Raw genomic sequence first — 15,516 nt, 5'->3', positions numbered from 1 at the left:
CAAAACTAGTAAGATAAAATGTTGCTTATTACTTGGATAACAGATTCATAATACAACAGCATAGACAAGATGAACGCAGACTCCCTAGCAACAAATATTCTTCATTTCTGCAAGCAGCATTGTAAACAAACTACTAAAAGTATCTCTACTGGGTAGATAATATGAAACCATTCACATCTTAACAGTAAATACTTAATTATATTTTCTGCACAAGTTAGCAATAATTATGGAAACTAGAACAGAACATGCAACTTAAGATACAGGAAAAAGGATACAAAGTGCAGCTTGTAATTAGAACAGGGCAGGGCAGTGAATCAGTTGAGAATGCAGATAGTAGCAAAACTGCGCAGTTCCGATTCTCTGGACTATCATATGATGCTTTATTTCTCTGTGTTTTACAATTTACAACTGCTTTAAAAATTATCAGCTGCCAACCCTTTTTCTTCTTTTGCTAATTTATCATCTGCAAAATTTATTTAGGGCAGTCTTCATAAATTAAGAGCAATATATAAGTAAACTAAAGATCGGCAATAGAAGAAGAAGCTCGGCAATAAGGTTTCTAGGGAATCAAGCACTATTAAAGCCTGCAGCATCAGTTTCATTCTCTTTGAAGCATGATATTACGATTTGAAATGTCATTTAACAGCTACAAATTTTCAAACACAACAGTTGAACAATGATAACAACATAGTTTCTTTAGTAGTTAGTTGTTGAATTAGTAGTTACGTTCTAGCCTCGGTTGTTTTTCCCACCCTTAGCATGTTAAAGTGGAGAAGCCCCCAAAGAGACCGAAAGAAAGATGCTATTAAGCCGCCTTATTGTGTGTTGCACCGTTTATGATAGTCTCGATGTTGTCATTGCTGATATGAGGAGCCGAGGAAGAATAAGTAACACTAAAATATGGGGACAACTTATGAATTATCTCCCCAATATTTGTCCTCATATGCAGTGGGCATATAAATATCACTCCAGTTGTGATCATTTTATTCGATTAGTCGTTAACTTGATTGAACAGCACGATGGCCTGGGCGCAGCTTCTTTGTTTTCTGTGCCTCGTATATCTTTCAGCTTTTGTCTGCAATTGTCATGAAGAGAAGAAGGTTCTTCTTGAAGAACATCCTTCTTTACGAACACTATTTTTATGTCAGTCGTCGCAAGCATATCAAAATGTATTCTAAGCCAAGTCCTTGTATATGTAGGTTCATGTTGTATACATGGGAGATCTTCCGCAGGGAGGGGAGTCGCTTCAATCCACGCATCACAACATCCTTCACGACGTCCTAGGAAGGTCTAATACTACTATGGCACTATGTAATATATAATTCAATTGTGATAATCCAGTGGTTTCCTGATCAAATTCAAGATGAAGAACCTGATTCAGCTGTATATTGATAATAATCCACTGGTTTAGTTGCATAAACTAAAATTTGCACAGAATGATCAATTGAAAATGAGATAATGTAGTTTTACAGTACTTTGAAAGTTTTAAGATTACAAGTATTAACTAGTGCATTGTAGTGCAGTCATTCTTTGGCCAAGGAAGCACTACTACACAGTTACCAGAGGAGCTTCAATGGATTTGTAGCCAAACTTGCAGATGCTGAGGTAGCAAAGCTTAGAGGTATAAATTATAATGATTACTTAGTATCTGACTTCATAATATGCAGCCATCTGTATTGATTACTAAACTTTGGTAAATTCCTGTACCCGTAATTAGCTGCGAAGGGAGTGGTATCTGTGTTTCCTAACAGGAGGCTCCAACTTCATACAACAAGATCATGGGATTTCTTGGGTCTACCTAGATCCGATCCTTTAAAGCCTACTGAAGGAAACGTGATTGTGGGGATGCTCGATACAGGTAGTAATGATAATGTATAAAGAGCTGAGTTATATTTGTTTGAACAAACAAATAGTTTTAGTTAAGAAACTTGTAAATTTGCATTCTGTGCCAGGTTTGTGGCCAGAGAGTAAGAGTTTCCAAGATGAAAGCCTCGGTGCACCTCCTTCGAAATGGAAAGGAACTTGCCAAGCAACCAATTTTACATGCAACAAGTACACCTCTCTTCACTTCTCCTCGCTTTATTTAACCTGATTTCGAAGCTTATCAAGATAATGCGGTTTCACAGCAAGGTCATTGGGGGGCGATACTATGATATTGCAAACATGTCCGTTCCTGGTGCTGACATCAGATCACCAAGAGACGCAGAAGGGCACGGAAGTCACACCTCGTCAACTGTTGCTGGTCAAGAAGTGCAAAATGCAAGTTTTTACGGCATTGGAGAAGGCATTGCAAGAGGTGGAGTTCCCAGTGCAAGGATTGCAGTGTATAAAGTATGCTGGTCCTTCGGCTGTAATGATGTCGATATCTTAGCAGCCTTTGATGATGCAATTGCTGATGGTGTTGACATCTTATCTGTATCACTTGGTAGTAATACAGCAACACCATACGATAAAGATTCAATTTCTATCGGGTCTTTCCATGCCATGAAAAAGGGGATCTTGACCTCTTGTGCGGCTGGAAATAGTGGTCCATATCGGAGAATGGTCTCAAATTACTACCCTTGGGCACTGACGGTTGCAGCAAGCACCATGGACAGGAAACTTGTCACGAAAGTCGTGCTTGGGGATGGACAGACCTTTGTGGTAAGCTAGCTTGGCATAACTTGCATACTGTAACTTCCTCTTCTTATCTATTAAATCTTCCCTTAAACAACTCACCTCAGGGGACTTCACTCAATGGTTTCACTCCCAATGCCACCGCGTTTCCATTGGTATATTCTGGAGACGTGAACAATGTAACTTTTGGGGTTGGCCCGGAGATGTCAAAGCTGTGTTTGTGGGGTACTCTTAGTAGTAAAGCCGAAGGGGGAATCGTTCTCTGTGATGTTACCTATGATGGTGCAGCAGCTCGCATGGCTGGTGCAGCGGGTATTATCATGCCAATTTCATACTTTGAGACTGCGTTCGCTTTTTCTGTACCAGCAGTTTTGATCAGTTATGAAGATCACGCCAAGTTATTTGATTACATAAGGACTACAGAGTAAATATCACCAAACTTCAAGTAACATGATAAGATAATTTCTTTGGTTAGATAGAAAAAATATGGCCTTAATATCTCTTTAATTTGATTTCTAGAACACCAATTGCTACAATTCTCCACACTGAAGAATTCAAAGATGTCATGGCTCCTCTTGTCGCGGCATTTTCATCAAGAGGACCAAACCCTATCAGTCCAGAAATCCTCAAGGTGAGTTAAAAAGTATCATTTGCCAGCAGATAATCTATTTTGTCAGTAGGGTGCATTTTTGGTAACTGGTATGCTTTGTTGAAAACAAACAAAAACAGCCCGACATAACAGCACCTGGGGCTAACATTCTTGCGGCATGGTCTCCTCTTGCACTCGCTTCATTAGATATATTTGATAGTAGGAGAGTTGATTACAACATAATTTCTGGAACATCCATGGCTTGTCCCCATGCTACTGGCGCTGCTGCATACGTTAAGGCTTCCCACCCGGACTGGTCTCCAGCAGCAATCAAGTCGGCCTTAATGACTACAGGTAAGCCACCATCGCCCCAAACCGCAAATAATAGTAAATCATGCTGTCTGTTCATATATCCATGCATGAGTTTGCAGCAGTACATATGCTAAAGAGGTCTTTATTAATTTCATTTTTTGTAGCAACCATTATGGACCCAAGGAAGAATGCTGATGCGGAATTTGCATACGGTTCTGGCCAAATTAACCCAATGAAGGCCGTTGATCCTGGTCTTGTGTTTGATGCATCAGAATCAGATTATGTAGATTTCTTATGCAATGAAGGTTACAACACCAGTCTAGTAAGACTCATCTCTGGTGATTCTAGCAATTGCTCAACACCTGGCAAAACATGGGACTTGAATTACCCATCTTTCGCTCTCTCTTTATTAGATGGAGAAGAAGTGAGTGCCTCATACACAAGGACTGTTACCAATGTGGGATGTCCAAATTCTACTTACAGTTATGAAGCCTTTTTGCCACCATCCTTTAATGTGACTGTTGAACCTGAAGTGTTAACATTTACTGAAGTTGGAGAGAAGAAATCATTTACGTTGAATATTGTTGGACCGCCAATGGTGCAAGTGCCAATTGTTTCAGGCTCACTGGTGTGGACAGATGGGAACTACACCATCAGAAGCCCGATAGTGATTTTCAACGACATGCCTACAAGCTTTCTCACTTCAACTGAAAGCACACAGAAGCAAAATTCATTAGTGAAGAAGGTGCTTGAGCTACCACAGGGGCAAAAGTATATGAACAAACTACAACCTGTCCCTATGACTAGAATTACTGTCCCAGGAAAATATCTAGCTTGAGATGGCTAGAATTGAGACACTTTACTAAAAATAAAGGCGATTAACGTCAGACTACTACAGCTAATACCACGGCTATTTGCAAGAAACAGAAGTGAATTAATAAGACTATCTTTTCTGACCTTTCCATTGAGACTTGTAAGAAACAAGAAATAATAAGCAGACATACGAAGGTAAAAGATTGTTTATAAATGGTAGTACTGTGAGTATACCCTTTATTTACTGGAAATGCCCAACCAATCTGTCTGTGGTGTACGAACAAATTATCCAGTATCTAGATTACATTTAAGTAACAGTTGACACATACATTAGAGGGTGATGATGAACTAAATTGTAGGATCTGGACAGTTGTGTTAAAGGAAGTAAAAGTTATATGACGTTGAAGTAAAAGTTATATGACGTTGCAGCTCAGGTTATTGCAGGATGACTAAAAATTGACATTATGACGCCGTTACCAACTACATCTAACTTGGCATCACAGCATAGAATTTTGACCTGGGACATAGCAATTCCAGTTCTTGATAAGAAAGACCATCATCTGCAAGGCAGACCAATTATACAATAGATAACCATTACGTAACAGGGTCTGGAGCTATAAGGGCATGCTAATTAAGTAATAAAAATTTAAATTTGTATGATTCTTGTTAAGAAACATGAGAATGCACAACAACTCTTAATTGGCACATTAAACCAAAGCCATAGCAGCAGGACTGATATGGTCTGGATGGCAAAGAAGCCAAAAGGCAATGTGAGATTTACCAGATTCCAATCTACCAGCAGAAGATAATGAACATCAAGCGAAGGCTACATCTGACAGAAGACATACTTTATACCCTTCATTATCTTCCATGCTTCATGCAGCATACACATTGCCCCATCGCCCCCCATGAATATGAAGGAGAGACATCCTTTCAGACGGTGCAGCCTACATAACAAACTAAATCGTTCAATCAGAAGTACCCGGCCAACCCAATTTCTAAAAGAAACCAATAAAAATGTAGAACTACAAAAGACAATGGGGAAGGAGCTAAAACAACTGAAAGCATAGTAGAAAGCACAGCAACGACTGCAAGGGACAAACAACACTTGCACCATTTTACCATAACAAAATCGTAAGAAATATAACCGAGTGAGACATTAGAAAGGAACGGGAGATTCTCCTCAGCCATATGATAATTTCTTGGACTGTAAAATACTGTCTCTTCTGAAAAAAGAGGCTCCATGGAAGAGTCTTGATAGTTGCTTGACTCTTGTATAGACTATAATTTGGATCGACACTACAAAGATATATGAACTATATTCCAATCTCTAAGATCAGTACTTTCATCAATGTCACGTCCAAATATCTGACCAACAGCGCACCTGCCTTAGTGCAATAAAGATGAACAAAATCATCCAACTGTATAGAAAGTTTTAAAAAGTTATTTGACAACTGTAAATTTTTAAACAAAACAGTTAAAACTAAAATAAAAACACAGACTTTGATATTTTTAGTTGATCCGATAGTTCGGTTCCAAGTTCCAACAATTTCCTTCAGTTAAATGACACCCATGTCTGAGGTGGTGGAGCCCCCAAAGAGATGCTGTCTGTCAAACCAGATAGAATCTTTGGTGTTGCATAGCCTCTATGTTGTGGTCGCCGGATACGAGGTAAGAGACGCTACACTAAAAACAAATTAGAACTTATGAATAATCTCCCTAATATGCGGCTGCTTGCAATCTGCATATAAATATCATCAAGCTGTGATCATGTTAGTTGATTAATCATTAAACCAGACTGAAAACCAAAATGGTCTGGGCACGGTCTCTTTATTTTCTTTGTCTCGTTTGTCTTTCAGCTTTTGTGAGCAATTGCCATGAAGAGAAGAAGGTTCTTCTTGAAGATCATCCTTCTGTGCTCACTTTTTTCAGTTCAGTCTTGGCAAGTGCATCAACTTTGCATTCATTGTATTCTAAGCTGACTCTGTATCTGTAGGTTCATATTGTATACATGGGAGATCTTCCGGAGGGAGATGATTCTCTTCAAGCTACGCACTACAACATCCTCCACGACATCTTAGGAAGGTCTGATTCCACAGTATAATATATAATGAGCATACTTAAGCACTTCAATGTTGTTGATATATAATCAATAAACAATTGAGAAGAAAAACAACCAACATACTGTCCTGAAAAAGGGGTAGAATCTGAAGTATATAGCGGTTTGCATTGCAGTTGCTCTACAGCATCCTGTCTGTTTTAGTTTTGTAACTTCTAACTTCTACGTGTAGTGCAGCCATTCTTTGGCCCAGGAAGCACTAGTATACAGTTACCAGAGGAGTTTGAATGGATTCGTAGCCAAACTTGCAAATGCTGAGGTAGTAAAGCTCAGAGGTGTGATGATTACTTAATAGCTAAATTTATAACCAGCATCCATCTGTATTCTCTACTAAATTCTTGTGTATACCTGTAACCATAATTAGCTACGAAGGGAGTGGTTTCTGTCTTTCCTAATAGGAAGCTCCAGATTCAAACAACAAGATCATGGGATTTCTTGGGTGTCCCTAGATCCCAGCCTATTAAGCCCACTGACGGAAGTGTGATTGTGGGGATGCTTGATACAGGTGATCATGCTACCAGAAGAAGAGTTGGTTCGTATTTTTTGCAATACTAAGTTAACTTAATTTGGCATTTTTCACCAGGTATTTGGCCAGAAAGCAAGAGTTTTGAAGATGAAAGTTTTGGTGCGCCTCCTTCAAAATGGAAAGGAACTTGCCAATCAAATAATTTTACATGCAACAAGTACACCCCCTTTATCTTCAACTCAACAATTTTACATAGAACTGAAGCTCACAAAAATAAACTACTTACCTCATTCTTAATTCGGATGTTAATAAAGTTGATGTGCTTTGGCAGCAAGGTCATTGGGGCACGATACTATGACATTGCAAACATTTCCGACCCTCGCTCTGACTTTAACTCACCAAGAGACACGCTTGGGCATGGAAGTCACACTGCATCAACTGTGGCCGGCCGCGAAGTGCAGAACGCAAGCTTATATGGCATTGGTGAAGGCATTGCAAGAGGTGGAGTTCCAAATGCAAGGATTGCAGTGTATAAAGTATGCTGGGCCGCGGGCTGTACTGATGCAGACATCTTAGCGGCCTTTGATGATGCAATTGCCGATGGTGTTGACATTCTATCTGTATCGCTTGGAAGTGTTCAACCAGTACCATACGATCAAGATTCAATTTCTATTGGATCATTCCATGCTATGAAAAATGGTATCTTGACTTCTTGTGCAGCCGGAAATAGTGGTCCTATTCGGAAACAAGTCTCAAATTACTTCCCTTGGGCACTTACTGTCGCAGCCAGCACCATCGACAGAAAATTTGTTACTAAAGTGGTGCTTGGAGATGGACAAACCTTTTTTGTAAGCTTTAAATAACTTATTGACCATACCTTTCTTTCTCTTTCTCTCAAATCCTCACTTGAACAACTCATTTTAGGGAACTTCACTCAATGGTTTCACTCCCAATGCCACTGCTTTTCCCCTAGTATACTCTGGAGACGCGAACAATGTAACTTTTGGGGCTGGCCCCGAGCAATCAAAAATGTGTTTGTGGGGTACACTTAGTAATAAAGCCGAAGGGGGAATTGTTCTTTGTGATTATGCCAATGATGGAGGAACAGCTCGTCTGGCTAAAGCAGCGGGAATAATTATGCCGTTTTCATACCTTGAGATTGCGTTTTCATTTCCTGCACCAGCAGTTTTCATCAGTCATGAAGATCACGACAAGTTATTCGATTACATTAGAACTACAGAGTAACTATTATCAAACTTCAACTCCTTTTTATGTTATTGAATAGCTTATAAGATTACCTGGAAATAGTTTGGCCTTCAACTTCTTTTATTTAAAATCCAGAATACCAATTGCCACGATTCTTCACACTGAAGCATTCGAAGATAGCATGGCTCCTCTTGTCACAAAATTCTCATCAAGAGGACCGAACCCTATAAGTCCAGAGATCCTCAAGGTAACAACACAATAGATGCTAACAAGATGCTATGAATTCTTCTTTGGATTATATACAATGCTGAGACACACAATAGGCTGCACTAATGAACTAGTATCCTTTGTTGTTAAAATAACACAAACAGCCAGACATAACAGCACCAGGAGCAAACATCCTAGCGGCGTGGTCTCCCCTTGGACTCTTTTCAGTTTATAGGTTTGACAAGAGAAGTGTTGATTACAACATAGTTTCTGGAACATCCATGTCTTGTCCCCATGCTACTGGTGCTGCTGCATACGTTAAGGCTTCCCACCCAGACTGGTCTCCAGCCGCTATTAAGTCGGCCTTAATGACTACAGGTAAGCCTTCATACTGAAAACCCAAAAGAGTAAAGCAACATACTGTATGTTGCGGCTATTCACAGTAGTACATCATAAATGTCTTAAAAATATTTTCTGTAGCAACCATTATGGACTCGAGGAAGAATCCTGACGCAGAATTTGCATATGGCTCTGGCCAAATCGACCCAATGAAGGCAGTTGATCCTGGTCTGGTCTTTGACGCATCAGAAGCAGATTACATAAATTTCTTATGCGGTGAAGGTTACAACATCAGTACGATAAGACTCATCTCTGGTGATGCTAGCAACTGCTCCACTGCCAGCAAAACATGGGATTTAAATTACCCGTCATTCGCTCTCTCTTTATTAGATGGAGAAGAAGTGAGTGCTACATACACAAGAACTGTAACGAATGTGGGATCTCCAAACTCTACTTACATTTATGAAGCCTTTCTGCCACCACCCTTTACTGTGGTTGTCGAACCTACAGTTCTCACATTTACTGAAGTTGGAGAAAAGAAATCATTTACACTGAAAATTGTTGGATCACCAATAGTGCAAGTGCCTATTGTCTCAGGTTCACTAGCATGGACAGATGGAAACCACACCATCAGAAGCCCTATAGTGATATTCAATGACATGCCCACAAGCTTTTCTTTGTATGAGGATACGCTGGAAAAATCTACATTGCAGAAGGTGCTTGAGCTCCAACAAGGGCAAAATTATATGAGCATATTAGAACCTCTTCCAATGACCAGAACTACTGTCCGAAGCAAATATAGCAAATATCGTGCATGAGCTATCTTGAATTAAGACACGACGAGAATGAATAAAGAGAATACAATCAGAGTACTACAGTATATTTACAAGATGATCTGCAACAATCAAAATAATGATAATTTTTTTCTCACCTCCCAAATGAGATTTGAGAAAACTGTAAGCTGAATAATAAGCAGACATGGGAATGTAAGACACTGATTAAGCATGCTAATAATGACAGGTTACCTTCTTATTACTTCTCATTAACTTTTTGTTGCCAAAGCTGGAAGTGCTTGAGCAAATCATGTCAATAATGTTTGAACAGATCATTCAATATTTAGCTCCATCAACTCATTAAGTAACAATTGAGACAAAATACTGTTAAACAAAACTGATAGCCTCACAAAATTAGAGGATGCTGAACCAGCAAACCTTACAAGTTACAAAATCGGGATTGTTGTAACTTGTACCAAAGGAAAATTGAAAATTTCTATGATGTGGATAATTAGATAGACATAATTTGGTCTGGATCAGCTAATGGAACATGTGTCCACAATGTTGCGCAAAATTATCCACCAAATTAAATTTAAGTAGCTGGGGCCTGGGGTGTAAACATGCATGGCAAAGGTTACCACCTATCTACCAAGTATGAAGAGCTAAAAAAAAAAAAAAGAAGGTTCGGCCAACTAATTAAGTCCTAAACACAAGATAAGATATTGGCATAGAGAGGGGGAGGGAGGAGAGACAATGCATTTGAACATGGTAGCTTGTTTCGGGTGGCTAGCAGTTCAGATATAGCAATTGCTGTGCTTAATAATAAAAGACCGAAGACTACAATGAGATCTGCAATGCAGACCAGTTATACTCAGAAACCAAATGGAAGTTTAAATAACCATTACATAACAGAATTATGGTCCATCTGATCATGTGAAATATTAAAATTTTAAACTTGTAATCATCATATCGGAGATTCGATAAATATGGCACATCAAAGCAGAGCCGCAGCAGCAGAAGTGATTGTCGTGGCTCAGTATAGTCTTGAACAGCTATGATCTGTGGAAGCAAAGAACAAATTAAATAAGGAAAAAAATTACTTGATTTAACAAGTAACGATTGTCGTGGCTCAGTATAGTCATGAACAGCTATGATCTGTGGAAGCAAAGAACAAATTAAATAAGGAAATAAATTACTTGATTTAACAAGTATTTATACTCTGCTTGTAAGATTTGTGTGTGCAGAATTAGGTTGCACAGGCAGATGGTAATTAACTGATGTTTTGAGGCTATATTATTGAACTAAATGAAGAATTTAAAATTTTACATTGATGCTGCAACTCAAATTCATGTAGGATAACTAAACTGACATAATGTGCTCCGGATGAGTATATGGCCAAAAGGCAATGTGAGAGTAAAAACGTTTTCACAAATACAAGTAACTAGTTGAGAAGCCACGCGCTGCGGCGGCATATAAAAATTATATTAATGATTCAATATTAATATTTGTATAATGCAATAATTTTGTGGCTGAATAAAAAGTATATTAATGATTAAAAATTAATTTTTGTAGGATAAAATAAATTTTATAATATAAAAGTCTTGATGTAATATCAATACTAATATATAAAATTGCAAAATTGGACTATAATTCATGGTGAAAAAATGAAAAAAATTCTACATGTAATTAACAATTTAAAGCACGACGAATCTTAATTTTATTTGTGTTTCTTTTTTTGGAAAGTAATCATGTTCTTACATGATCACCTTCCTCCAAAGTTTTTGGATGGATTGTGCAGAAAAACATCCTACTTAAATCCGTGAGATAGCGGCTTATACTACCCTTTATTTTTTAATACTGTATGAACAGTCTCCACTTAAAAGTTGTTTGAACGGAGCAAACAGATAATGCATGAATAATATTTTCCTATGTACAAAGTAAATCATATAAAAATTAACAACAAACATGTCCGGGGAACAAAACAAATATTATAAAAGTATAACCAACAAACATACGTCACTAATAGTTAATTTATTGATATCATCCATCAATATCATGTCAAGACTATATTTTTCTCCCGTATTTAGATTTGTCGACTCCCATATAGCGGTCTATAACTACCTTTACTTGCAACAACCTTTTTTTTTTTTTGATGCCGTATAAACAGCCTTCACTTATCGTTGCGAGAGAGGTAGGGTTGTGGTATTAAGAGAGAAGGTTGTGTTTAGATGATCCAAAATCCTGCAGCCTATAGGAGTATTTATAGGTGCAGAGAGACTTGCGTGCTACTCTTTCCCATAATTAAATAAGCTACTATATTCCATAAATAATCTAAAACAAACTCTTTCCCATAATTATATAAGCTACTATATTTTGTCAAAAAAAAAATAAACTACTATATTCCATAAATAATCTAAAACAAAATCAGATTCTGAAACTTACTTCTAATATATCCGAAACTGAAAAAGGTAGTTCTAATTTTTGATATTTTTCATTCAAAAATTTCAGAAAATTAGAAAAATAGAACGGAGCGATATGAGAGGTGTCACCTACACGCCCCTCGCTTCTCCTTTATATAAGTATATTGATAGTACAGTGAGACTTACTAAATTCCAGTCAATACCAAAAGATGATGCGACACATCAGGCGAAAGCTACGTCTGACCGTAAGACATACTTTATACCCTTTGTCACATTCCGTGCTTCATGCAGCATACACATTGCCCCATGAATGTGAAGCAGAGCCATCCCTTCAGAAGGTGCAACCTAAATATTCATTCAATGAAAAGTACTACATCACATTTCTTAAAAAGAAACCAATATAATTGTAGAACTATGAAAGAGAAACGGGGATGAGCTAGACTAGGGGTAGCAAAATCGGACACGACTTGAAACCCGAAATGAACCCGACTCGATAAAGTATGAATTAGGGTCGGGGTTTTATATTTCGACTCGGGTTCGGGTTGAGTAATTTTTACCCGAAAAACTCGGGTCGGGTCCGGATTGACCCACAGTACCTGAACCCGACCCGAAATTTTCTATGTAGAGTATATTATGTATAATATATAAATTTATATTACACAACTACATTGAATTGTGATATATTTATATATTATTTAAACAAATTTACTCACTATAATCTCATTAAATTATTATGTATATTTATTTAATATATGATAGTAAACTGTAATTTTATAATAAAAATAATTACTTTTAAATAAATTTCAGGTCAAATGGGTCATTTTCGGGTTGATCGAGTACAGAACAAGTCCGGTTCGGGTTGAAAAATTCTCAACCCATTTCAGGTTCGGATCGGTGTTGGGTGGACCCAAAAACAAATAAGACTACCCGAACCTGACTCATTACCCGAAATTGTCACCCTTAAGCTAGACGGTTGGAGGCATAGTAGGAAACTATGCAAGGGAGAAGCGAAACTGGCAGCATTCTAGCAAAATAAAACCAATCCAAGATATAGAGAAATGACTGACATCAGGGAAAAACTTAATATTCACCTCAGCAACAAGATTATTTCTTGGACCGTAGAAGACTGTTTCTCCTCCAACTAGAGGCTCCATGGAAGAATCTTGATTGTTGCTTGTCTCCTTTTTAGGTTTTGATTTAGAGTGACTACCACCACTAAGATATATTAGTAATGTATAATGTGTGCGCTTCCCATCTCCAAGATCAGCACTTTCATCGATGTGACGTCCAAACCTCTGACCAACACTATACCTACCTTGGCACAATAAAGACAAACATATTCATCAAAGTGTTTAAGGTCTTCAATTTCAACCAATTCTATTCTGCAAAATTTAAACAAAGTGCTAAAACTTATGATGCTAACTATCAAATTACCTATAAAACCTAATATTAGGATTCAAGCCAACAGCCAATTTGCCTCGAATCTTGAAATCAGAGAAAATTTTGTCAAGTCCAGATTTCCATATAGTATCTGCAAGAACAGGATCATTAACAGAAATCCTATCATTGTCTCTAAAAGCTTCGCCTTTGGTAGGTCCAAGGCTGCCTTGGTGCACAAAACCTATTGACTCGGCAAATGCTACAAACGCTTTCGATTCAGCAGAAGTCAAGAAATTCGGCACCTGAAACCTTAAAGTAATAACCATTACCACCAAACAAAGATCATAAACATATAGCCAACTCAGTCCATGATCACATTGTTTTATTCCATACGTGTAGGTGAAACAAGTCATGTTCTAGCACAAGGAGCACCTATCTGACTGCTCGGGCTTTCGGGCACTCCTTAATTCTCTAAAGATTACATCTTTAACCCATAATCTTAACCAATACTAATCAATTTAACATCAAATGGCCACGATTTGAAAAGGGTGAAATCAATAACTCAGCATACAGTTGTAACAAAGCAAAATCAGATAAATCACAGCAAAAAAGGCATATTGACATCTGGAAACCCATATAACATACAGCCATAAACAATAGGATGAGTATTACTATATTATATGTCAAGTAAGAAGAAGAAGAAAAAACCATACACATGTACATAGAAAAAGAAAGACATACAGTGAAGAGATGTGAATCTTTGAGGTGAGTAACTTTGAGATTAGATTTGGGATTAATGAGTGGCCAATCCTCAATTCTTGATTTCTTCCCAGCTTTTTCTTTCTTGTTTCTCTCCCCCATCTTTCTTTTCATGGATCAACCCTGTCAAAACAATCTCTCGCCTTTCTTTTCAAAAAAATTTATATTGTCAAATTTTGAGTTACCAATTTTCACAGTTTTACTGATTTTTTATTTTTTTTGAGAAAGCTATTGTTTTTACATATATAGCTTTTGTTTATTAAATTAATTTTTTCAGTATAATTTGATAAAAATTTCAAAACTATAACTTGTTAATTCTGAAAACGTGCATATGGTCCAGACAAAAAAGAAAAAGATGTGTATATATACTCGTTGCTACCGAGTGAAATTCATGTGATATCAAATATAATTTTAGTTCAATTTTCTATTTAATATATAATTTTGTATATATATTTTTATATTCAATTTTAGTATATTTAATTATTACTGCCCCTTATCAGAGCATGAGAAACCGATAACTAAAAGTCTAAGTGGATTCCCAAAATTAAAATTTATAACAAATATCCACAAAAAACATCACTCCAACCATATCAAGCCTTTGTGTATAATTATAATCATCCCCTTATGGATGGCTATATTTGTCGAACCACTACAGATCTGTAGTGAATTCTACGTCCCGCAATTTATTTTCCTCCTTCCCGCTGATTTAATATTATTTATTATCATATTAAGCTGATATATTCTATTTATACCAATCTAAATATTAATAACATACTATTTTTAAATTATAGCCAACTAATATAGCCAATAACATTGAAACATAATTTTTTACGAGTTCAGCAAATTTAACATAATGTCTTAGAGGTCCAATTTAGCCAACGCCATTAGAGATGCTCTTATACAACAATAATTCTAATCCACATTACCTCCCTCTTTAAATTTACTAAATTTGAAAATATTTCTTTTTCCAAATTTTGTCGATGCATTTTTATTATTTACATTCTTTTTTTTGAAACAAAGGTGTTAATTAAATAATCGAAAGCCATGCGGCATCTACATCAATGATCGAGTCGAACAAACTGGAAATTGCAATCGCCTGTTCTCATGAAGAGACAGTTAAACGATATTTTGAAGATTAAGTATATACAAATACAAATACCCGCTTCATGCATCCTCGTTGAATCATCGGTACCCTCTTCATCATGCGCTAATAGAGCTATCGTTTGAGCTATCGACCAGAACTACGATTCCATGCAAACTTTCATCATCAAATCAAAACAAAACTCTCACGAGGGAGAGAAAACAACCTTAGATCTGGAGCGGAATCACAAAAACAAGAGAAATCAGACTGAAAATCCACCCGATTGAAACAGAGTGGAAAGACAGTGAAATCTCCGATGGTTTTAGATCTAAGAATCTTTCCGAGAATAGATCTGGAACAGAACCACAAAAACAAGAGAAATCAGACTGAAAACCCACCCACTTGGAAGAGAAACAGCGAAATCTCCGATGATTTT

At 37.2% G+C, this 15,516-nt stretch overlaps 3 protein-coding genes across 7 annotated transcripts; 2 read left to right on the top strand and 1 right to left on the bottom strand.

The window, feature by feature from the left end:
* Nucleotides 1-962: 962 nt before the first annotated feature.
* On the top strand, nt 963-4,479 carry LOC108221592 (subtilisin-like protease SBT4.3). Its single transcript, XM_017395459.2, has 10 exons — nt 963-1,100; nt 1,200-1,288; nt 1,524-1,621; nt 1,718-1,858; nt 1,953-2,052; nt 2,127-2,643; nt 2,724-3,040; nt 3,136-3,247; nt 3,346-3,559; nt 3,682-4,479. Exons 1-10 carry the CDS (start codon nt 1,020-1,022, stop codon nt 4,353-4,355), a joined length of 2,343 nt encoding a protein of 780 aa, XP_017250948.1. The 5' UTR covers nt 963-1,019; the 3' UTR covers nt 4,356-4,479.
* On the bottom strand, nt 2,723-14,155 carry LOC108223275 (uncharacterized). Of its 5 annotated transcripts, none has more exons than XR_010292097.1 (8): nt 13,982-14,154; nt 13,295-13,542; nt 12,952-13,171; nt 12,047-12,205; nt 8,214-10,499; nt 7,202-8,089; nt 5,112-7,083; nt 2,723-4,224 (listed from the first exon to the last, which is right to left on the bottom strand). XR_010292097.1 is itself a non-coding variant. In XM_064093483.1 (5 exons), the coding sequence occupies exons 1-4, from the start codon at nt 14,111-14,113 to the stop codon at nt 12,083-12,085; spliced, it is 723 nt and encodes a 240-aa protein (XP_063949553.1). In that variant the 5' UTR covers nt 14,114-14,155; the 3' UTR covers nt 10,545-10,595; nt 12,047-12,082. The 5 variants fall into 5 exon arrangements, 1 of the variants encoding a protein (XP_063949553.1); XR_010292096.1 differs by having other exon boundaries at nt 5,112-8,089; nt 8,214-9,003; nt 9,126-10,499; XR_010292098.1 differs by having other exon boundaries at nt 5,112-8,089; nt 12,064-12,205; nt 13,982-14,155.
* On the top strand, nt 6,124-9,702 carry LOC108223276 (cucumisin). Its single transcript, XM_064093482.1, has 10 exons — nt 6,124-6,221; nt 6,327-6,415; nt 6,627-6,724; nt 6,814-6,954; nt 7,033-7,132; nt 7,247-7,763; nt 7,840-8,156; nt 8,257-8,368; nt 8,493-8,706; nt 8,809-9,702. Exons 1-10 carry the CDS (start codon nt 6,141-6,143, stop codon nt 9,483-9,485), a joined length of 2,346 nt encoding a protein of 781 aa, XP_063949552.1. The 5' UTR covers nt 6,124-6,140; the 3' UTR covers nt 9,486-9,702.
* Nucleotides 14,156-15,516: the final 1,361 nt, after the last annotated feature.

Source organism: Daucus carota, chromosome 5, assembly GCF_001625215.2.
Source record: "Daucus carota subsp. sativus chromosome 5, DH1 v3.0, whole genome shotgun sequence".
Lineage (NCBI taxonomy): Eukaryota > Viridiplantae > Streptophyta > Magnoliopsida > Apiales > Apiaceae > Daucus > Daucus carota.
Note: the sequence above shows the minus strand (reverse complement) of the source record. Positions and strands in the feature narration are given on the sequence as shown.

What these genes read in the sequence shown, in the direction of transcription:
- LOC108221592 (XM_017395459.2), top strand. Translation starts at nt 1,020, where the DNA reads ATGGCCTGGGCGCAGCTTCTTTGTTTTCTGTGCCTCGTATATCTTTCA. An exon ending in ACCAATTTTACATGCAACAA is followed by an intron (nt 2,053 to 2,126) that starts GTACACCTCTCT and finishes GCGGTTTCACAG; the next exon opens with CAAGGTCATTGGGGGGCGAT. An exon ending in GTCGGCCTTAATGACTACAG is followed by an intron (nt 3,560 to 3,681) that starts GTAAGCCACCAT and finishes CATTTTTTGTAG; the next exon opens with CAACCATTATGGACCCAAGG.
- LOC108223276 (XM_064093482.1), top strand. Translation starts at nt 6,141, where the DNA reads ATGGTCTGGGCACGGTCTCTTTATTTTCTTTGTCTCGTTTGTCTTTCA. An exon ending in CTCCACGACATCTTAGGAAG is followed by an intron (nt 6,416 to 6,626) that starts GTCTGATTCCAC and finishes CGTGTAGTGCAG; the next exon opens with CCATTCTTTGGCCCAGGAAG. An exon ending in TAAGTCCAGAGATCCTCAAG is followed by an intron (nt 8,369 to 8,492) that starts GTAACAACACAA and finishes TAACACAAACAG; the next exon opens with CCAGACATAACAGCACCAGG.
- LOC108223275 (XM_064093483.1), bottom strand. Translation starts at nt 14,113, where the DNA reads ATGAAAAGAAAGATGGGGGAGAGAAACAAGAAAGAAAAAGCTGGGAAG. An exon ending in AAGATTCACATCTCTTCACT is followed by an intron (nt 13,543 to 13,981) that starts GTATGTCTTTCT and finishes TTAAGGTTTCAG; the next exon opens with GTGCCGAATTTCTTGACTTC. An exon ending in GAAATAATCTTGTTGCTGAG is followed by an intron (nt 12,206 to 12,951) that starts GTGAATATTAAG and finishes ATGAATATTTAG; the next exon opens with GTTGCACCTTCTGAAGGGAT.